The 23,032-nt window shown below is 40.1% G+C and overlaps 1 protein-coding gene across 2 annotated transcripts in view; it reads left to right on the top strand.

Moving 5' to 3' along the window:
• The window catches only part of Mapre1 (microtubule associated protein RP/EB family member 1), a 28,481-nt gene extending 9,649 nt beyond the window's left edge, over nucleotides 1-18,832 (top strand). For both annotated transcript variants that reach the window (XM_047542398.1, XM_047542399.1), the window contains exons 3-7: nucleotides 4,975-5,120; nucleotides 6,612-6,819; nucleotides 9,609-9,730; nucleotides 15,123-15,275; nucleotides 17,109-18,832. In XM_047542398.1, the coding sequence (XP_047398354.1) occupies nucleotides 4,975-5,120; nucleotides 6,612-6,819; nucleotides 9,609-9,730; nucleotides 15,123-15,275; nucleotides 17,109-17,165 (686 nt within the window). In that variant the 3' untranslated portion in view covers nucleotides 17,166-18,832. The remainder of the gene's footprint in view (nucleotides 1-4,974; nucleotides 5,121-6,611; nucleotides 6,820-9,608; nucleotides 9,731-15,122; nucleotides 15,276-17,108) is intronic.
• Nucleotides 18,833-23,032: the final 4,200 nt, after the last annotated feature.

Genomic DNA, 23,032 nt, shown 5'->3' with positions numbered 1-23,032 from the left:
TTATTGTGCCCCTGATGGCCCTTGAGTTCATATAAGACACCTGTCAATCTTAATGGGTGCTACCTATTAATGGCCTCGGCCTCCTTCTCTGGCCATGCCCTTAACCAGACCCCCCTTATTTTCATCCGGTCTGGTATTGCTGTCTGGTATGTTTTTCCCTGCCTCTCGTTACCTAAATTCTAACTTTGTATTCTCCTCAGACTGGCTTCCTTTTCCAGGTGCTCCATTTAAGGCCATAATTCTGCCTTTCTCCCAGTGTTTAAGTAACATCTTTTGAGGCTAATTTACAGATTGTTTGTCTCCTGAAGGATCTTTTAGATACAGCTCCTTTCCCCTGTGCTCACTGCTACCACAGTGGCCTCCTAAATGGATGTTTAGGTTCCCTCTCACTTTCCTCTCCACCTCCTCCTATTATACTGCATCAGTCTGTAGCCTGCCTTTTTTTTTTTTTTTGGAGTGGGGGAGTACCAGGGGTTGAACCCAGGGGTGTTTTAACTACTGAGTCACATCCCCAACCCTTTTTATTTTTTGAGACAGGGTCTCACTAAGTTGTTTAGGGCCTTGTTAAGTTGCTGAGGAGGCATTGAACTTGTGGTGCTCCTGCTTCAGCTTCATGAGCCACTGGGATTATAGGTGTGCACCCCCACAGTCCACTAATCTGCAGCCCTTCTAAGAGACCACTCTTCTGCTCAAGGAAGTGTGTCTTAGAACAATTTTTAACCTAATTCTTCAAGCACCCAAAACAAAAGAGAAGACAAGAACCTTATTTTCTTCTGTTTATAGTTAGGTCTTCATTACAGAAATATGCTAAGAAGAACACCATAATCTGTTGTAATGTCATAAGTTAGTGATAGACTATTGTTAGGCTTTATCTGTATTTTTTCTTAGTATGGCTTTATTTACTGAGTGCTTACTATAGTAGGCAAGACATTTTTCAAAGTGTTGTGTATATATAATATGGAAGGTAAGAACTATAATCATTTTATAAAAACTGAGGCATAGAAAGGTTAAACAACCTGCCCAAGGTACTCATTTTTAGCTGTGCTTTCTTTCAGTATTTTCCTATAATTTTACAATTGACATACAGTGTACAGCTTATATTTTTGAATAAGTGAAATAAGTGAAAGCTTCAGAAATGGTTTAAAGTACAAAAATATAAACCATGAAAACTCTCCCTCTCAACCCTGCCTGTCAGACATCAGCTTTCTCCCTAGAGGTAACCAGTGTTGTCAGTTGGGTTGCTGTCATAGACAGCATGTGTTTGTATAAGCAAAAATGGCCATTTACCTGTATGCTGAATGTGTGGGTTCTCCGCCCTTTTTTACACAAATGGTAGCATGTTTAATTACACTGTTTTAAGCTGAACTCAGTGGGGCGTATCTATAATCTCAGTGACTTGAAAGGCTGAGGCAGGAGGATCTTAAGTTCAAAGCCAGCCTCAGCAACCTAGCAAGACCCTGTCTCAAAAAAAAAGGCTGGGGATGTGGCTCATTGGTTAAATGCCTCTGAGTTCAATCCCTGGTACCAAAAAAAAAAAAAAAAAAAAGGCAAAAAAAACCCCAAAACAGTTCTTATTATCTGTCTCACCCAGAAGCCACTCTATTTTCTTTTATGACTATGTGATACTGTGATTTCTTTGTGTCAATCCTCTATTAACAGAATGGATATTTAGTTTATTTCCAGTCTATTGCCCTTAGGTAGGGACCTTGCTGTAATTAACATGCAAGCACATGTGTGTTGTACAACTTTATTTTCTGTTTTAAAATCCAAATAGTATTTTTCCCATGTTGGAATATCCTGAGTTTGGATTTTAATGTTTGTATGGTTGACTCCTCACAGCCCTCTCACAGCCCTCTCTTTCCATATTTTATTCATCCTTTATGATGACTCATGTTCCACTTATTCCCTGAAACCTCGAACACTTTCAAGTTTAGTAGTCTTGTGTGTTTCCTGCATGTTAGTATTAAAGCATTGGGAGTTCTTAAACTTTGGTGTCTGATAGGTGAGCATCTCTTTTGTGCAGAATATTAGCTGCAGCTTTCATTTAACTCCCCGAGTCCCTGACCTGAAAAGGTTGAGCCAGTGCACTTGAGATAAGCGAGATTTGGCACTGATGCACATCCTGCCCTTGTGCTGTGGCACAGGGCTGTTAGAATGGAGCTGTGCTGGTCGATGCCATGGCATCCTGCCCTCGGGGTCCTTAAGTCATAGATTATGTGGGCCTGTCCTCCTGCTGCAGATTTTTTTTTCTCTGCTGCAGATTGATGGGCCAGTGGCACCAAAGTGAACTCCTCTTCTTGTCCTGCTTGTGTTGTCAGCATTTGTCCTTGTCTTGGTCACATTGTCATTAAGTCAGAGACTGGAAGGAAGACCCCCTTTAAACCTGTTCTCTTCTTAGTTGAGACATTTATAGACCAGGAATTTTCAACTCTTTTCCTGTAAAAAGCATTGATGAGCTTTTTTCTTTAAGAAATTTAAACTTTTTTTTTGTATTCTGATTATAGAAATAATATTCACTGTAGTATATAGTTAAATATTTAAAAAATAGAATGCATCATAACCCATAGTCATTATTGACCATATTTAATCTACAAAACAAATTCATATGGCTTAATTTAGTACTTTGTGTTTTCTTGTAGCTTTTTCTGTGCATATATATTAAGATAGATATTTTTGCACATATAAAAATATAGTTATGTTTTTCTACGTTGCTTATTCATTAAATGTAATATCTTGAGTTTTTTTTCCTCCCCAAAGTGAATGTTTGTTTGCATGAAATTCTGTGAGAACTGCATGTGGTGGTGTATTTCTATAATTCCAGCTACTAGGGATGCTGAGGTAAGAGAATTGCAAGTTCCAGACTGGCCTGGGAAATTCAGTGAGATATTATCTCAAAATAAAAAGGGATGGGGGTGTAACTCAGTGGTAGAACTGGATTCAATCCCCAGTAATGTGGGAAAAATTTTTGTTAGGATTGCATGCTAAAAGTTATGCAGTAGATCTTACTGTGAGAGATATAGGATGCTTCCATTTTTTACTGTGGTGAATACAGTTATAATCAGTTTCATACATCTTTGTTCTTTATTTATTCATTTATTATTTATTTATTTATTTTTGGGTTGGGGCTTAACCACTGAGCCATATCCCCAACCCTTTTTATTTTTTTTTTGCTTGTTTTGGGTACTGGGGATTGAACCTAGAGGTACTTTGCCACAGTCCTTTTTATTTTGAGACAGGGTCTCTTAAGTTATTGAGGCTGGCCTTGAACTTTCAATCCTCCTGCATTAGCCTTCTGAGCTGCTGGGATTACAGATGTGCACCACTGTGTCTGACTCCCAGCCCTTTTTATTTTTATTTTGAGACAGGGTCTCACTAAGTTTTTTAAGACCTGACTGGTTGCCAAGACTGGCCTTGAACTTTGGATCCTCTTGTCTTAGCTTCTTGACTCGCTGGGATTACAGGCATGCACAACCACACTTGGATGTCCTGTGATTTTAAATTACTTCCCTGAGCTTCAACACCATTATTTATTAACCATGTGCATTTCTTCTGACTTGTCCAATTGCTTTGTCTATGTTTAGTGGGCTTTTTTTTTTCCTTCAGTGCTGGACACTGAACCTGCAGCATTGCACATTCCGGGCAAATGCTCTACCACTGAGCCGTATACTCCAGCTCTTTTAGTGGGACTTAATTTTTTTCTTTATATTAACAGTTTTAGCCAGTGAAAGTATAGCAGCATAGTCTATCTCCACGCCCCCACTTAGGAATTGTTTCTTTTTTGGGGGGATGGGTACCGGGAATTGAACCCAGGGTCCCTCAACCATTGAACCTCATCCCCAGAGCATTTTGTTTAAAACATTCTTTTTGTAGATGGACACAATACCTTTATTTTTATGTGGTGCTGAGGATCAAACTCACTCTACCACTGAACTATGACCCCAGCCCTTCCACAGCCCATTTTTATATTTTAAGACAGAGCCTTGCTTAGGGGCCAACTAAGTTGCTGAGTCTGGCTTTGAACTTGAGATCCTCCTGCTTCTGCCTCCAGCGGAGCTGGGATTACACTGTGTGCTACCGTGTCCTGTTGGGAATTGTTTCCTTACCCAACTGTATTGTATCCTATGAAGGCCTCTGATGATATGGAAGAGTGGATGAGAATTGAGGATACTTGGATGTGATTTGGTTTCTGGCTTCTATAATGTTGAGTCACAATTTTTGGTTATCAGTTTTAAAATTTTTTTCCCAATCTTTTTTTTAATCCCTTTGGTACTGGGGATTGAACCCAGGGATACTTTACCACTGACCTATACCCAGCCCTTTTTATTTTTAATTGTGAGATAGGGTTTCCATAAGTTGCTGAGGCTGTCCTTGAACTTGGGATCCTTCTGCCTCAGCTTCCTTGGTTGCTGGAATTAAGGTGTGTACCACTGTGCCTGGCTGTCATCATGATTTCTAATAAGGAATAGGAGTTTTAAAATTTGATAGATACTCTTTTTCTTCTTGTTAACAGGCTTCCAGATTGCAACTGTGTTGTAGAATTTATCACATAAAGCCAATGTTGTTAATAGATTTTAAAAAATTGACTTTGAATTCAAGAAGTAATGAAGCTTTGGGGTTTTTTTTTTTTTTTTTTTTTTTTGGTACCTGGGATTGAACACAGGAGCACTTACTTAACCACTGAGCCACATCCCTACCCTTTTTGATTTTGAGACAGGGTCTTGCTAAATTGTTTAGTGCCTCATTAAATTGGCTGACCTTGAACCCACAATTCTCCTACTTCAGCCCTTTCCTCAGCCTCCCAAGTTACTGGGATTATAGGTGTGTGCCACTGAGCCTGGCTAAGTTTTGATTTCTGTAGGTCCCCTTTACAACTTTTTGTTAAGTTGTATTTGGGGAAAAGTTCACCATATTCATCTAATAGTATCATTTGTGTCTAGAGTTTATTGCCTTTTTGTATTGCTATTGTTCATTCAGGAGCTGCCTATTGTCAGTTTATGGACATGTTGTTCCCCGGCTCTGTTGCCTTGAAGAAAGTGAAGTTCCAAGCTAAACTAGAACATGAATATATCCAGAATTTCAAAATACTACAAGCAGGTTTTAAGAGGATGGGAGTTGACAAAGTAAGTAAATTTTATTCCTTTGCTTAGATTATTTTTCTTAACTAAAGATTGTTACTAAAGATAGTATGGTAGCCCATGACTTTTTGTTGGGGGGCTGGGTACCGGGGATTGAATTCAGAGACACTCAACCACTGAGCCACGTTTCAGCCCTATTTTGTATTTTATTTAGAGACAGGGTCTCACTGAGTTGCTTAGCACCTTGCTTTTGCTGAGGCTGGCTTTGAACTTGCTGTCCTCCTGACTCAGCCTCCTGAGCCACTGGGATTACAGGCGTGTGTCACTGTGCCAGGCTAGCCCATGACTTTTTAATATCCTTTTTCTTTTCCCAATTTGTATAGCTCTCTTTTCTCTACCTGACATAATTTATGGAGAGCGAAGTACTGTCCTGCCTCTACATGGCTTACTGTCTTGTATCTTCATCGGCTGTGAATGTAGTAACTATTTGGAAGCATCAACCTATATGTTTGTTAATAGTTATTTGAAAAAAATTTTTTTTTGTTTACTCTCTAGTAGTCTGAGTTCTAGGTGAATCTCTGGATTTACTTCTGTAAACCATTGTATAGGAATAACTAGTTTCAATAGAGAAGGTTCTAGAAATATTTCCTTTTTATGAAGGATCCCTGGGGGTCCTGGGAAGTCCCTGCTGCCCCAAAGGATATTTGATAGTACCAGAAACACAGTCCACTAGATTTTACTAGCCCAAGCATGTAATAGATTGCAAAATTAAGGAATTCGTTTCCCCCCACATTTAGAAGAGTTTATCTTTTTAAGCCATTTCTGGGAGTATAACTTTTGTTTGGTAAAACTCATAATACTCCCTAATTATCTTGCTGATATGTCTGGTTTTTGTTCTTTTTTTTTTTTTGGTGGGGATTGAACTCAGGGCCTTTCGCATGCAAGGAAAGCACTTTACCAGCTGAGCTATATCCCCCACAGCCCCTGGTTTTTATTCATTTTGAAATCAAGTCTTAGTAATTATTTTATTTTCATTTGTGTATATTGTATAAACTAAGCATTCATAGGAGCATCATTTAGTTCCTACGTATAATTTTAAAAGGTGTAGCTTATACATAATTTTTCTATTTTTATGGAATTATATATATATATATTTATATACATACACACACATACATATGTATATGTGAGAGTGGTTTTTTTTTGTTTGTTTTTTTTTCCCTTGGTACTGGAGATTGAATCTACAGGTGCTTAACCAGTGAATCACATTCCCAGCCTTTTTTTATTTCTTATTTTGTGAGAGTGTCTTGCTAAGTTGCTTAGGGCTTCACTAAATACTGAGGCTGGCCTTGAACTTAGTCCTCCTGCCTCAGCCTCATGACTGGCTGATATTATAGGCATGTGCCACCAGGGCCAGCTCTTAAAATATTATTTTTCTTCCCTTTGGCAGAGCTTTGTACTGATTTGAGGCAGGGACAGGTTCAGTGATTGCCAAAGCCTCACTTTGGGCTAAACAATCTTGTTTTTTCTTTGCAGATAATTCCTGTGGATAAATTAGTTAAAGGAAAATTTCAGGATAATTTTGAATTTGTGCAATGGTTCAAGAAGTTTTTTGATGCAAACTATGATGGAAAAGACTATGACCCTGTAGCTGCCAGACAAGGACAAGAAACTGCAGTTGCTCCCTCCCTTGTTGCTCCAGCTCTGAATAAACCGAAGAAACCTCTCAGCTCGAGCAGTGCAGGTAAATAAACAACTTCCAGACATCATTTCCAAATAATAATAGTATCCAGGTATATTCATTCATTTGACATTGAACTGGCTTTTTTTGTTTGTTTGTTTTTATTTATTTATTTTTTTGGCAGTTCTAATGAGTGAACCCAGGGGTGCTGCATCACTGAACTAAATCCCCAGCTCTTTTTCTTTTTTATATTGAGACAGTGTCTTGCTAAGTCATCAAGACTGATCCTGAACTTAGTCCTTTTACCTTGGCCTCCCAAGAACATCTGGGGATTACAGGTGTGCACAATTGCACCTGGATCTGAATCAGAATTTTTTAAGTAAACATAGGCTTGGGAATCTTCAAAAGCATAATCCCTGGCATGTGACAAGAGCTTTGATTCTGCCTTGAGGCAAATTGTGTTTGTTCTCTGCAACCCTCGTGAGCCCCTTCACCTCTTACCCATAGTTACCTTCTCTGTAAAATAGGAAGTTTAGTCCTTGGCCAGAGTCTGTTTTTGAGACCTAAACAAATTACTTTATGCCATTTCATGAAAGCTCTTCAGTTGTGTTGAATAGAAACCCTCAGTTCACATAAGAGAGTTTTATTTATGTGGGGGAAAGCAAAGGCATTTCACAGAGCCCTAGGAAGGGGAGTTACAGTCTGAATTCCTGAATTTCTAGCACCAAAAGAGCCTTCTAGGTCTCAGGTTGTTGTGGCTGTCTTCATCATCCTGCTTCTATAGAGGAACTTCTTGTGCTTACTCATGACTTCCCTGCCTCCTGAGGGCTTGAGCTCTGAGCTGCTGTAGCGTGCTCTGATACTAGTCCATAAGGCTGGCCGAGCCTGTTCTTACCACTCTGACTTCAAACCCCTATCTTTGCCCATAGAATCTTGAGAGAGACTGAGCCATCTGGTAGAGAGGGTAGGTTAAGTACTTCTTTAACTTAAAGCTTTATTTGAGAGAGAGTTTATATGCTATAAACTTCACTTGTTTAAAATGTTTAAATTTTTTTTTTTCCTAATTAAGTACATTTGAAGAGTTGTGACTGGGTGCAGTGACACATACCAGTAATTCCAGCTACTTGGGAGACTGAATCGGGAGGATTCTAAGTTCCAACATTAGCCTGGGCTATTTAATGAGACCCTGTCTCACAATAAAATAAAAAGGGCTGGGGTTGTAACATAGTGGTAGAGTGCCCCTGGGTTCATTCCCCAGTACTACCAAAAAAAAAAAAAAAAAAAAAAAAAAAGTCTTGTAACTATTATTGCAGTCAATTTTGATTATTTTAATACCCAGACAGAAACATTCTGTGTGCTTACTAGTAGTCACTTTTCATTTCCCAGCTCTTTTGCCTTCCCCAAGCCCTAGGCAACCACTAGTGATCTACTTTCTGTTTATGGACTTACCTGTCTGGACGTTTTGTATAAATGAAATTAAAGAATATGTGGTCTTTGTGTCTGACTTTTTTTACTTAGCATGTGTTCAGGGTTCATCCATGTTGTAGCATTTATCAGTACTTCATTCTTTTTTATTGCAGAATAATATTCCATTATATGGCTATACCTCATTTATTTGTCAGCTGATGGTCATTTGAGTTGTTTCTACTTTTTGGCTATTATGAGTAATGCGGCTGTGAAGATTCATGTATAGTTCTTTGTGTGGACATGTTCTCATTTCTCTTGGGTGTATATCCAAGAGTATATGTCTTGGAGCAGAATTCCTGGGCCATACGGTAACTTTATGTTTAACCTTTTGCAGAGCTGCCTGTTTTCTAAAGTAGCTGAACTATTTACAGTACCATCAGCAGCATATGAGGCTTCCAGTTTCCCCAGATACTGCATGCTTTTATTCTTTAGCTGTGTGGAATGGGCACCTGCTTAGGTTATCCTGTATGTTTTATATTTCAGGTGTTGCTGACAATTACAGTAAACATTTAGTCTTTAGGATAAACATATACGAGAGAGAGCCATCCAGAGGAAATGCCTGTTACTGTGGGCAAAAGGCCTATGGTTGTCAATTTGGGGTTTTAGGAAGATTAGGTATTTCTAAGCCTGGTATAATGTACAAGTTTTATAGAATAATTGCTAAATGAATAACTAAAATCACAAATGAGACATTTGTCTTGATGTAACCCACTCTTGATAGTTTTAGCTTGTAGGCAGGTTAATGTATTATTACATTGTCTGTTTGACTATAAATACTCAGAGAAGTCTGTAAATTCTGGACAGTGAGATGCATTTCTCTTCTGACCCTTCTAAATGTCCTCTAGAAGGTGGGCAAAGATTGAGGTTTGAAGTCATAGTGGTAAGAACAGGCTCTGCCAGCCTTGTGGACTTCTCTCTCTTAATCCAAGGAGTCTGAGGGCAGGAGGGATCTAGTTTTGCAGATGGGGAGCAGAGGATATGGAGCTGTAGGTGGGGTGGTGATGTATCACAAAGCTGCCCTGTTTGTGGATTTGGTTGGAGCTGGGGTAAGGTAGATGGTCTGTGTGCACCAGAACTACTGTGCCTCCTTCAGATGACACTCCTGTTCTCCACAGCAGAGAAAGACCTCACTGGATTTATTCTCAGCATGAAAGGGTGTGGCTAAAATTGATAGCTATGCTGTCAGGATAAAAACCACTTTAGGCAAATGTGGGGTGTTGTCCTGCATGTGGGGCTCCTTAACATTGGTCCCCTTCACTAAATGTCTGGAAAGCAGTGGGTCACAGCCTTCCTTTGCTGTCCTGAGGGTTTCTGTTTGTTTGGTTTTTTTTTTTTTTTTTTTTTTTTTACATTTTTCTTCTTAAAAATGTCTAATCCTCTCTCAGCTCCACAGAGACCCATCTCAACACAGAGAACTCCTGCAGCTCCTAAGGCTGGACCCGGGGTGGTGCGAAAGAACCCTGGCGTGGGCAACGGGGACGATGAAGCAGCTGAGTTGATGCAGCAGGTAGGTGCTTCCTGTGCCCATGACACCAGCTACTCAGGCTTCCTTGCTGCAGGGAGGTAAGGCTTGTCCTGCTTTCAGAGGAAGACCAGGGTGGTCCTCCTGATGCGAGGGAGCACTTGGCTGCAGTGTGGGGAACTGGGCTGGGTGAAGGCGCAGGAGAAAGGCAGGCATTTTTGTGCTCTCTTGGTGTGACAGAAACCTGTGTTTGGAAACCAGCTCTTAAAGCAGAACCCTGTTGGATGTTTCTGGAGTGCTCCCAGGATTCTCTGGGATTCAGAGAGTGAAAGAGTAAGGGAGTTACTTTCTGGAGATTGGAATCAAGGATAAAATTGGTATGAAAGGATTGCTGCTCTTCTGGTTCTGTTTGTATCACTACAGCGATTTGAAATGTCTTTAGGCTAAATGCCCGTAAGGTGCTTGTCAGAGGTCTCTGTGGATCAGAACAAATTTTAGGCTTTTAATTGTTTTCTCATGAATCCTTCTAGATGTTTTGTTTTGCTTTTGGATGATTGTTTTGACTTACTCTCTGGGCACTGCAGCTATAAAGTACAGAAGTCCTGAAAAAGGAGACTTCCCTGTAACTGTCTATTTAGCAGCATGAATATACAAAAAGCCATTGGAGAATAAAAGGTGAGTTGAGAGTGGTCAGTGCTGGGGCTGGGTTGCCAGTGAGTTGATCTTGTACTCTCCAGGAGCAGCTGTGATAGGTTCTCTGGGACTTCTGCCCCAGCTCAGCCAGTGTCCTGTGTGATGGTGCCCAGGCTTTGGTTTACATAAATCTGGATAGAAGTGAGTCTGGCTCTGCCTTTACTTCTGCCTGTGACAAGTTAATTAACCTCTCCGAACTTCTGCTTAAGGAAAGGGATTATGCTTACTGTAGTTGAGTAGATTACGTGAGCTGATGTGCCTGGAATTGTGTTTGGTACCAGTTCCTTTGGGATGATGACAGTGAATAAAAGGCATTAGTGAGTATTATGGTTCTTGTCTGAGGTTTTTAGATAGAATGGAGTAAGTTCTACAGTGGTTTTTTTTTTTTTTTTTTTTTTTTTTTTGGTACTGGGGATTCAACCTAAGGATGTTTAACCACTGAGTCATATCCTCAGCTGTCCCCTCCCCCACTTTTTGAAATTTTGAGGTGGTCTCACTAAATTACTGAGGCTGACTTTGAACTTGGCAATTCTCCTGCCTCAGCCTCCTAAGTCACTGGGACTACGGGTGTTCACTGCCATACCCAGCTAGCTACAGTGTTCTTTAAAAGTTCATAGGAACCAGAATTTTTTGACTTGTTTGTGAAATAATAACATTGAAAGTTTATAACAAAAATAACTAAAATGTTTTTGGAGTGCTTATGCTGTGTACTGAGTACTTTAATTCCACTTATGCAGGAAACCTGTAGGGTTTTATAGTTGACAATGACTCCAAGAAGTTAAATAACTTGAGTGAGGATTGGAACCCAGGTGTGTCTGTCTCTAGAGCCTAGGTCAGCCAGTCATTGCTAAATGGGAGAAAGGAGGAGGTTGGTGACTTGGGGTACCTAGCATTGGAAATTGTAACTATTCATGGTAGTCACTCTGAACAAATTGCTGCTAAGTATTAGAATAGCAAGTCATGGAAGATCTGGCCTGGGCCTAGAAGTGGACCTTTTTTTTTTTTTTTTTTTTTTTTTGGACAAGATTTGGGGTTGAACCCAGGGCTTTGTGAATGCTAGGTAAATGCTCTACCACTGAGCTACATCTCCAACCCTTTTTAAAATTTTTTAATTTGAGACAGAGTCTTGCTAAGTTGCCCGGGTTGGCCTTGAACTTGGATCCTTTTGCCTTAGCCTCCTGAGTAGCTGGGATTATAGTCATGTGCCACTCTTACCTGACTAGAATTTTTTTTTCCCCCTTTGGTACTGGAAGTTGAATCCAGGGCCTCTCACTTGCTAGGCAAGTGCTCTACCACTGAGTTACATTCCCAGCCTAGAAGTGGTTTTTGATATAGTTGGAGAAGATATGCTTGGTGCCCATCCTGCAGTGAAATCTCAGCTGAAGATTTTGGAAGGCAGTAGCCACAGTTTTGCAGGGGAGAATGTAGTTGGAGACTGGGAAGACTTTCTTCTCTGAGGGGACAGTGAGAATTGGTTGGTTTAATGGCCAGTGCAGGAGAACTTTAGCAGTTAAAGTTGGGAGGGGTTGTGGTGTAGTAAGGGAGGGTTTGAAACTGACTGTGTGCCTCCTTCAGTGCTATAGAAGGTTGGGAGGCTTAGGACATAAGTGGCTGAAAGTTCACTAACCAGCTGCTTCATTGATCCTGGAAGACTGGGACACAAATGCTCACACCCCGCTGGTTGATCCCTTCCACAGGAGTATTTTGTTTGGCCTGCACATCTTTTGGGCTTTTTTTGTTTGTTTGTTTGATTGATTTTAATTTATAGGAAGAATTTTAGGCCTTTCCCATTTGCCAAAGTCCTTCCCCAACTCTGTTACTGACTCTCGGCTCATTTACATGATCTGACTGGTCTCCCTGAAAGTATTTGAATTTGTAGACCTTTCTAAGTGTGGGAAATGGAACCAGATGGACTTGTTAGGTTAAGTGAACAATACTGTATTCTACACGAATTAACCTTGTAGTATTTATATTCTTGGGTGATCTGCAAGGATTCCACATTCTTAAGCCGTCGTGGAGAATTTTACTTAGAGATCTTTTACATTTTCTTGTCTGTGCTTGGTCTTTTAAATCTGGTGTGTATTTAGTACTTGCAGCCCAACTCATTCCTCCTGGCCAAATGTCAAGTAACCCCATGTGCCTGATGGCTACTGTATTGACCATAGTGGGCCCCAAACATTCTCTTTATGCTTCTTAGGTTGTGGCTGTTGATTTACTATAAGGAAAGATTTTAAGAGTGACATTTGAGGGCTGGTAGAGCACTTGCCTAGCACACATGAGGCCCTGGGTTTGATCCTCACCACCACTTAAAAATAAAAGAAAAGGTATTGTGTCCACTTACAACTAAATTAAAAAAAAATATATATATATACACACATACACACATATATATATGTATTTTTTATCTATATGTCTATATGTATATATATATAAAACTGTTGAAAAAGAGTGACATTGATTACTGGATTTTATTTTTGGTGGTGCTGGGGATCAAACTAGGGCCTCATTTGTGCTATGCAACTATTCTACCACTGAGCAACACCCTTAACCTGGCACAGATTTTTAATAACCTTGTAAATAAGCAATAGAGGAGTACCACATGAAAGCCAGTGACTTTGTACATATGTACTCTTTCTCATTTATACATAGTTATTGAGTGATATTGTGGATAAATGCTGCATTGGTCTTACAGGGGGCACCCAGAAGCTGGTTCTGCTTTGGTGGTCCTGATGATTTGTAGGACAGAGAAGATTTAAATGAGTTTATGGGGTTAGCACTAGTGAAACATGGGTGTACAGATGGGAATTTGAGGCTAGTATTGTATTTTTAGGCTATTTTGGCTTTTCTTCTTGGTCACTAAGGCCACCTCCTCTTGCATTGTGGAACTGAAACTTTCAGGCAACTTCCTATTGCTGGGGTTGCTCAACTCTTGCCCTTCTATATCTTTCTTATGTCCCACTTCGGGGCTGTTAGTTTTAGCAAGCTGCCACAATGGTGGAAGTGGAATAGAGCATGCAGAAGTAGACGATTTAGCTTTGCTGGCCACCAAGCAATCATACTGTTTTATTGACATTTTACATTATTTTTATTTTTTTGTGTGTGGTACTGGAGTTTGAACTCAGGAGACCCCGAGCTACATCCCCAGTCTTTTTTTTTTTTTTTTTAATTAAAGACAGGGTCTTGCTAAGTTGCCCAGGCTGGCCTCAAACTTGAGAACCTTTTGCCTTAGCTGCCTGAATCACTGGGATTACAGACATGTGCTGTTGCTCCTGGCTTAAATTATTTTTGAAAGTGACTTCTGTGATTGATAGAGGAATGGTGCTAGGCTCTATCGGATCCTGATTTTGGTTTGGTCTGTAAGGACTTTGATGATGAACTTCAAAGTTAGGGCTTTGTAGTTCCAGTAGCCTGCTCTTCATTTCTGAATGCCACCCCCCTTTTCTTTTTCTTCTTTTTTTGTGGTTCTGGGTGTCAAACTCATGGCCTTGCATATGCTAGACAAGTGCTGTCCCACTGAGCCACACCCCCAGCTCTCTGAATTCTACTTGACTGCAGGTTACGAAGGGGGAGCTTTCTTCTACCCCAGGATGGAACCTGATCCCCTCAATTGCTAGATCACCTGTGTGCTTCTGCTTTTGTACCTGTGTATTTAGAAGGTTGAACTTGATCATTTCTGGTGCCTTCTAGTGCTCTCAGAATTTGCTACTGTCCAAATGGTTCCCAGTCCTGCACCTTTAATTTCCTGGTTTGGCTTTCCATGCTGCTTTGTGGTCCTACCCTTTGGAATGAGGGTTTTATGAAGGCTGTATGCTGTATGGTATGCCATGTAGTTTGCGTTCAGTGAGAGTTAAATTAATTCACTCATCAGCTGACTGTGGTGGTGCACACCTGTAATCCCAGCTGTTTGAGAGACTGAGGCAAGAGGATTGTGAGTTCAAAGCCAGCCTTAGCAGCACGGCCCTAAGCAACTCATTGAGACCCTGTCTCTAAATTAAATATAAAAAAGACCCGGGGAGAGGCTGGGGAGATAGCTCAGTCGGTAGAGTGCTTGCCTTGCAAGCACAAGGCCCTGGATTCGATCCCCAGCACCCAAAAAAAAAAAAGACCTGGGGATGTGGCTTGATGGTCAAGCACCCCTGGGTTCCAAAAAAAAAAAAATTCACTCATCATAGATTTGAAAACACTGAAATGAAGATGCGCTGTGCTTAAAGTACGCAAAGGACTATGAGAGTTATTGTGACACTCCGCTTCACTAGACAGAGTCCTGACCTAAGTATTGAGATTTATTTCTTAATAGCCTCTGTGAGAATCAGCCCCTCAGTGAGGCTGGAGAGGGTTCAAACATTCCTTTCCATTGACCTCCACATGCAGCCAGAGTTGCACTTGATTGACCAGTTTTCTTGTAAGGACTCATTTATGATAATTAACCACCTTGCCAGTCTGGGTTGGGATTCTACTGTATTTGCCTCAGATTTCCTTAGTTTTTTCTTTTTGATCCTTTCTCAGTCCTTGAGAGGTTTCTGCAAGTTTCAAGGCATAGTCTGCCCTGCTATTATAATCAAGGTTTCCTTGAACATGTACGTAATACTTACCTGGGGCTGAAGAAAATTGATATTAAAATAAACTGGCTTTCTGTCAGTTGACTTTGATAGAAGACCATAACATCTTTGGAGTTAAAAGTTTGTGTGATATTTTATTGGTGCACTAATGCCAGATTTCTCTCCCTTTTCAATACCTTGTGCAGGTCAACGTGTTGAAACTTACTGTTGAAGACTTGGAGAAGGAGAGAGATTTCTACTTTGGAAAGCTACGGAACATTGAATTGATTTGCCAGGAGAATGAGGGGGAAAACGATCCTGTATTACAGAGGATTGTAGACATTCTCTATGCCACAGACGTATGTGTCAACACAAAAATTTTCTTTCCATTTTGCCATCTAAGAGGAAATAAGTTTAGTTGGTTTCAGCAAACTTTATGCTGATTCTTGTGTTCATAAAAAGACTTCGTCTTTGGGCTGGAGTTGTGAATGGTAGAGTTGCTTGCTTGGCTTGTGTGAGGCCCTGGGTTTGATCCTCAGCCCTGCATATAAATAAGTAAATAAATAAAAGATCCATTGATGACTAAAAAATATCAAAAAAACCCTTCATCTTTGATCCCTCAAAGTCAGCCTGAGGACCGGGCACGATGGCGCATGCCTGTAATCCCAGCGGCTTGGGAGGTGAGGCTGGAGGATTGAGAGTTCAAAGCCAACCTCAGCAAAAGTGAGGCTAAGCTACTCAGTGAGACTCTGTCTCAAAATAAATACAAAATAGGGCTGGGGATGTGACTCAGTGGTCGAGTACCCCTGAGTTCAAGCCCTGGTACCCCACAAAAAAAGTCAGCCTGAGTGCACCTCTTTCCAGCTTCAGCCTCTGCCTTGAGGTCAGTGATCCTCTGAGGAAGCAATAGGATAAGGAGGTGGCTGTTTTACCTGACTCCTGTAGATGGTAGCCACTGATAAGCCACAAAATATCATCAGCCAGAAGCACCCTTCATCCCCATCCCACCCTCTGCAGGTTGGACCCCTCCGGTAGAGGTGCTGCCTTCATTTATCAGGACTCCAGGCATGCTATCCCCAGCTCCTTTTTCACTGTCTGCTGCCCCCAACTGTCAGAAGTGTGCCTTTCTTTCCTTTCTTTCCAGGAGCTTGCCTGGTACGCATTTCCTAAAAGTACTTTGTGGTCAGATTTTTTTGCATCCATGTTTATAACACCGCCAAACCTGCTGTCTTTAGTTACGACATGTTAGCTGATCAGAGAAGTCTGATTTTCTCTAGATTTAGGGTTGATAACTGCTATGTCCACTGTTTAATAGGTATATTTATATTTCTGCATGTCTAGCAAGGTCTGTAAGATCACACTACTATTTTGTAGTATGTGTACCCCTATACAAATGTAAGGTGATAATAATGCTATTTTTATGACTGTCTTCTAAACTTGTCTTGTGCATTTTGAGGGATTAAGTCACATGACAAAAAAGTTGATCAATTTGTTCAGTAAATCTCTAGGGCTTGTTTTGTGCTGGATATGAACTAAATATTATGAAGATATAGGGTCCTTTGCTCTAGCTTATTATTTTAGTGAAAGTACATCTTAAGTAATTCAGCTCTAGAGATTTAGTTTAAGGAAAAAAAGATGGTTGAAGGTACTGGGAATTGAACTCAGGACCTCCCACAGGCTCAGCTAGCACTCTGAACTGAGCTACCTCCCCAGCCCTTTTTAAAATTTTTTTTGAGACGGGGTCTTGCTGAGTTGCCCAGGCTGCCCTTGATTTTAAGATCTTCCTGCCTCAGCCTCCCAAGAAGCTAGGATTACAGGTGTACACCACCATGCCTAGCTGAGAAGTTAATTATTGTGGTGCAGTAGTGTATCCATTCCCTGTTATAAGTGTATGTGGAATGCTCTGTAGTGAATATGAAATGGAAGCCCCAAGTATGGTCTTTTTGTGCACACTTGGTTTTCCCATGCCACTTATTTAATTGTGATCAGTGTTGACTTTTTGAAGGATACATTTCTACTATTCAAGAAATAACATAGAGGTCACCTGGCCTGTGTGAGTAAGTGTCAAGCAGTGGTAGACATGGGAAGAACAGCTTACTTTGAGAGACTTTAAATATGAAGAACGTGACCCACAGTAGAAACCGATCATTCATTCTTGAGTAATAGCTTCCCATCTCGTTTTCCCATTTCAGGAAGGCTTTGTGATACCTGATGAAGGGGGCCCACAGGAGGAACAAGAAGAGTATTAACAGCCTGGACCAGCAGAGCAACATCCGAATTCTTCACTCCAAATCATGTGCTTAACTGTAAAATACTCCTTTTTATTATTCTTAGAGGATTCACTGGTTTCTTTTCATAAGCAAAAAGTACCTCTTTTTAAAAAAGTGCACTTTGCATAAGTTTCACTCCTTTACCAATAAATTTGAGTTAGGAGCTTTTACCTTGTAGCAGAGCAGTATTAACATCTAGTTCATTCACCTGGGGAACAAAGAGGCTGACCATGGGGCTCCCATGTGGCTGCTGGTCACACTGATTGCTGGAGAAGGTACTTTTATGTAATACACTGAGGTGGTGACTTCAGTAAAGACTGAATTGAGTTTTAAGCTAATGTGAAATCTTGGCAGAGAACGTTTTAATAAATGAATGCCTTAAGAGTATTTAAAATATGCTTCCATATTTCAAAATATAAAATGTAACATGACAGGAGATTTTATGTGTCTGACATTGTATCTGGGAAGGAAGGACCAGACCTTAGAACCTTTGGAAACTGCTGTCACAGGCCTTGAAGGGTTGCCTAAATCCCCACAGGCCTAGGCTTTGTCCCAAAAGCAAAGTTTAAGAAGTTGCTCTGTAAAGCCATTTGGTGTCATTGACCAATTACATCCCCGCTAAAAACAAATAGCTTGGTTGCCTGGATGAATAGAAGGTGTTTCAGCCCCGAGATGTTTGAGATGAAGAGCATTTCATTGAGTGTTTCTCTAATGATTTTTCCATTTATTCCTGAAATTTGTGTGTTGAGTTTTTGAAAAATGAGGTGTGTCCATTTTTTTAATCTAATAACTACTTCTGGAGAATTGCCCACATCTCTGGGATTTGAATGGGTTTGTGTCCTGTTTTACTATCTTAAGTTTACATTTAACATGTTTCTCTTCTCTGCTCCCCTTGCCCACTGGGAACTCCTCTTTGGCTCCTTAAGTTTGCTGGTTAGCATTGGAAGTACAGCAGGCAGGTGATCATGCTGCAAGCTCTTGCTGGATCTCTAGTAAAGGGAGTGATCAGTGAAGGCCATCGTTATCTTGGGATCTACAAGGCTGGGGTGTTTTCGGTATCTGCTGTCCATGGCTCTCCACTGTTATCTGAATACTTTGCCAGTGCACTAATCTCTTTGGAGATAAAATTCACTAGTATGTTACTAAATGTTAATTTCTTTTGCAGAAAATACAGTACCATGTCTGAATTAATTATTAATATTTAAAATATTTCATTCCTTAACTCTCCCTCATTTGCTTTGCCCATGGCCTATTCAGTCCCCTTGTTTGGCAGATTTCTGCAAAATGTATGTTACCCACTACTGAGATTGTTCAATCCCCTGATGTGTTTGTATTGATTTGTTTATGGTGGTAGCTTGTCCTAAAATGTGTGTAGAAAACAGGTATTTTATGATAAAATTGCTGTGTAGTGCATGCTCTGTGTGGAATTCAGAGGAAAACCCAGATTCATTGATTAACAATGCCAAAAAATGCAAGTAACTAGCCATTGTTCAAATGACAGTGGTGCTATTTCTCTTTTGTGGCCTTTTAGACTTTTGTTGCCCTAAAATTCCATTTTGTCGGGAACCCATTTTCCACCTGGTCTTTCTTGACAGGGTTTTTTTCTACTTTTAAACAGTTTCTAAATAAAATTCTGTATTTCAAGAGTGTCATGTCTTCTGAAATTTGTCTTGCCCTGGGTGTAAGCTTTTAGGTTCTAGCGATAAGGTAAGATACCTGTACTTCTTTCTTAAATTAGGCCTGGTATTTTCAGATTTCCACTTTTTTTCCCCTCCAAATGTGCTACTAAGCTGGCTTCCTTTTTCTTCATTCACAGTGTATCTTTACTGTGAGAGGTTTTTCCTCTCAGAAGCCCATGCTTGGCCTAACTGCTTTGAAGCCTTTTTAGGCTATTTCCTCCTGAGAAATTTAGCAGGACAGTGCTTGGTGGATGACCTTGGGGGTGGGATACAGATATGTATATGTATTTTTTTTTCCCTGAAAATATGTTTTAAAGAAAATTTAACACAATCTCAATTTATAAAATGATCAAGTTGTCGTTTTTTTCCTCCCTTAAAAAGTTCATACCTTGGTGTCACACACCTGTAATCCCAGTGGCTCTGGAGATTGAGGCAGGAGGATCACGAGTTCAAAGCCAGCCTCAGCAAAAGTGAGGTGCTAAGCAACTCAGTGAGCCCCTCTCTTTAAATAAAATACAAACTAGGGCTGGGGAATGTGGCTCAGTGGTTGAGTGCCCCTGAGTTCAATCCCCCGCCCAAAAAACCGTTCTGTACCTTTAGAAATAAGTTCAAAAGGCAACTTACCTTCATTTTCAATGCTAAATAAAGTTAAATGGTTGGAAGGTACTTATGTAGTCTTTACCTCCCATAATTCTGGATGCTCTGAAAAACCAGCTTGATGATGATTTTGGTAAGGGTTGCACCATGTTACTTTCTGTAGAAGTTAGTGGTATGATACCTTCCTTGAAATGTTTCAAATCTTCAGAAGGAATATGAAACCCCATGTGTTCATAATCTACAAGAAGATACCTCCAGGAATGCATGGAGTTTGTGAAGATACTCTTGGTGCTGTCGGCTGAGAAGTTGCTTGGTAAGGAGTGAAACCAGTGCTGTTTGTACCTGTGACCTGAGCCCATTGATCTGGCTATTTAGGTTAAGGCAAATGGAGTCTCGATGTGACTAATAACAGGTTAAATCACTGGTGCAGTAAACTCAGTAAGCTGCTTGGTTGCTTGTCAAGTTCTGTGTCTGTTGCATGGAGGACAGCAACAGATGGGTTCTCTGCTTAGGTTTGGATTCAGGATACATTCCTCAGGCTGATGATTTCAGTCTGATGGGCTTCAGAGTCTTCTGGGAAGTTTGGAGTGGGAAAATTGGAAGTCTGTATTCTACTATGTACCTCAGGTGACCTATGTTTGAGTTAGTACTCAGGCCGGTACTTGGGCCTTACCTAAATGTCTGCAACTTCAAGTTTTAATTCTGGCAGAGGAAACATCAGATTTGAGCCTTCTTTTGGGGTTTTAAGCTAATTGACCTCTGTGGTTCTTATCTGCAAAGCAAGGATGATGGTGTTGGCTGAAGTACATTCCTAACTGGGCGCTTGTTGGGATCTGAGCTGATGGACAGGAAAAGCAACAGCAGTGTTGGAAAACTCTTTACAGGCAAGAGGTGTTTATTTATGGCCTGGGTCCTTAAGATTCAGACTGAAATTGTAGAGTAGAAAAAGTTGTTTTTCTATCTTGTGAATTCAGAAGGGGGTTCCTTAAGATAAGCTTTGGGTATTTTGTGAAATAAGTAACAAGTTCTTTTAATGTTTCTCTTTCAGCTTGGTGGTATTGACAAGTCCAGCTCTTTTCTATCTTCAGACTATGATTTTCATCCTGTGTTTCCCCAGGTAGTATTGAGGTCTAACCACACATTTCACCATTTTAAATGAAGATTTAGTGATTCAGGTTTATTGATTTAAAAAAAAAAAAATCACATTTTCTTGAAGGCTTACCTTCTAGGATGTAATGTGGTTGTAAAAAGGAAGTTTTCTTTTGCTCTGACCAAGGTGATTTTCTACCGAAGTTTTTATTTTTTCTTTTTTTTTCATATATGGATATAGGGTAATACTCATTTTTTAAAAAAATTTTTAATTTTTTTTTTTTTTTTTGGTGCTGGGGATTGGACCCAGGGCCTTGTGCACTCTACCAACTGAGCTATATCCCCAGCCCCAGATATAGGTTAATAATGTCTGTCTCATTCTGTCCTTGCCATCTCCACCGCCCCAACCCTCCCTTCACTCCCCTCTGCATAATCCAAAGTTCTACTGAAGTTTTTCTTTAAGGATTGTTCTATAAGATGTAGTGTGAGGAGCTCCTGTAGTGATGTTTATACCATAGTTTGTAGTTTGCTTAAGCCTCATCAGCCTGGTCAGATTAGCTTGCTGTCATGTGGTTGACCTAAATCTGACTGTCATCAGCAGAGAGTGGAAGTAGTTGCTTTGAACCGTGCTGAGCCTTAGCCTATGGTCACTGTCCATGAATCAACATTTCTGGCCAGCACTTTTTTAAAATATTTTTTTAAATTGTTGATGGACCTTCATTTTTATATATTTATATGCGGTGCTAAGAATTAAATCCAGTGCCTCACACATGCTAGGCAAGTGCACTATCACTGAGCCACAACCCCAGCCCCTGGCACTCTTGATTTTAGTAATATGTTATACTTTTGAATTCACTCATTCAATTAATAAAATTCTAAAATTGAATGAGTTCATGTTCACTTTCTGTATTTTTATGACATTTGCTGCTTTTTACTCAGTGTTCAAAAGTATAGATGTAACTTAAATGTGCAGAGGTCTTCTCTAACAGCCCAAGGACAAATTCTGTACTTGTACACTGAACTTGACTGTAGTTAGAACCATCAACGTAGATGGCTTCAGTTAAATTGTTATGTAGCTATAACTTAAGAAGGTCTATCAGCTTCCTCTTTGGCTTGATCTAAATTGCAAAGTATTTTACCTTATTCTTTGGAGTTGAGGTTGTGGTCAGGTAGGTTCATGAATTTTCTTATCTAAGTGAGCAGGTCTAGCCTTAGAGTCAAATTTCTAGGTTACTTAATGTAGAACTTTAAATCTTTGTTTTATTTTCATAAAATTTAAATAGGCCTCATGTCTTGCATGAGGCTCCTAGGTTCTGAATATGTTTCTGAGAGTTGGAAGAGGCAATTTTTTGTGCTGTGATCAGTCAAAAGCAAACTAGGTTATCCACCAAAGCCTAAAATTTTGTAAATGACTTCAAGAGAGAGATTTAGAATTGTAAAATTATATTTTTTATTAGCAGTTTGGAATTCTTTAAGATATCTTGAAATTTTAAAAAATTTCTCCCTAAAGGCTGGGGTATAGCTCACTGTTAGAGAGCTTGCTCAGCATGCCCAATCCTGGGTTTGATTTCCAGCACTGCAAGGGGAAAAAAGTCCTTCCTTAACTTTTTCTGGCTTAGTTTAAATGTTTTTTGTTTTTTGTTTTTTTTTTTTGCAGTCTACAGGAACTGTTGATAAGGTTGGGTGGCTGGGCACAGGTATGAGGTAGAGGAGGAAGAGTAATTTATCCCATCTACTAGTATCTTTAATTCAGCTTTCAGTTTTGGTGGAAGAATGAGATGTGGGAAACTCAATAGGTGAGATTCAGTCCTTCAGGGTGACTCTTTTTATGTACATATACATATATAATTTTTTTTTTTTTAGTTGTCGATGGACACAGTACCTTTATTTTACTTATTTATTTTTATGTGGCGCTGAGGATTGAACCCACTGCCTCAGGTAAAAGGCCAGTGCTCTACCACTGAGATGCAACCCCAGCCCACTGAGCTACAATCCCAGCCCCTTCAGGGTAACTCTTAAAAGCTGACTTTATGACTCTTAACTAGTTTCTGGTAGCTAGAGATGAGATTTTAAAATTTAACCCTAATGGATGATTCACAAATTATAACCTAGAGTATTGAAGTTAAGTTTAAGGTCACACATACAAATAGTCAGACTATATAAAGAGGGTCTATGGCTGGAGCCCCCCTTTGACCTTTACCAAAATAAATGAAGATGACAGTGTTCTGGGAAGGCCATGGATCAGAAACTGAGGCCAGGGTCCTCCTCAGGCCCTGCCTCCTAGATCTGCAGATGATGACTTTTCATTGGCTCACTGAGGTGAGCTTTTTTTGGTTCAGAAAAAGTTATTTAGATGTGTAAAAGCCAAGTGGATGCTGGAACGAGAGAGCGGGAGAGTGGACAATTCCTAACAGATACTGCCTTTAGAGGCTAATTTTTGTCAGATGAAGGACATCAGTACTGGGGATTGAACCCAGGAGT

This window comes from Sciurus carolinensis, chromosome 2, assembly GCF_902686445.1.
Source record: "Sciurus carolinensis chromosome 2, mSciCar1.2, whole genome shotgun sequence".
Taxonomy (NCBI): Eukaryota; Metazoa; Chordata; class Mammalia; order Rodentia; family Sciuridae; genus Sciurus; species Sciurus carolinensis.
The sequence above is the reverse complement of the archived record's forward strand: the minus strand, read 5'-3'. Positions and strand labels throughout refer to the sequence as shown.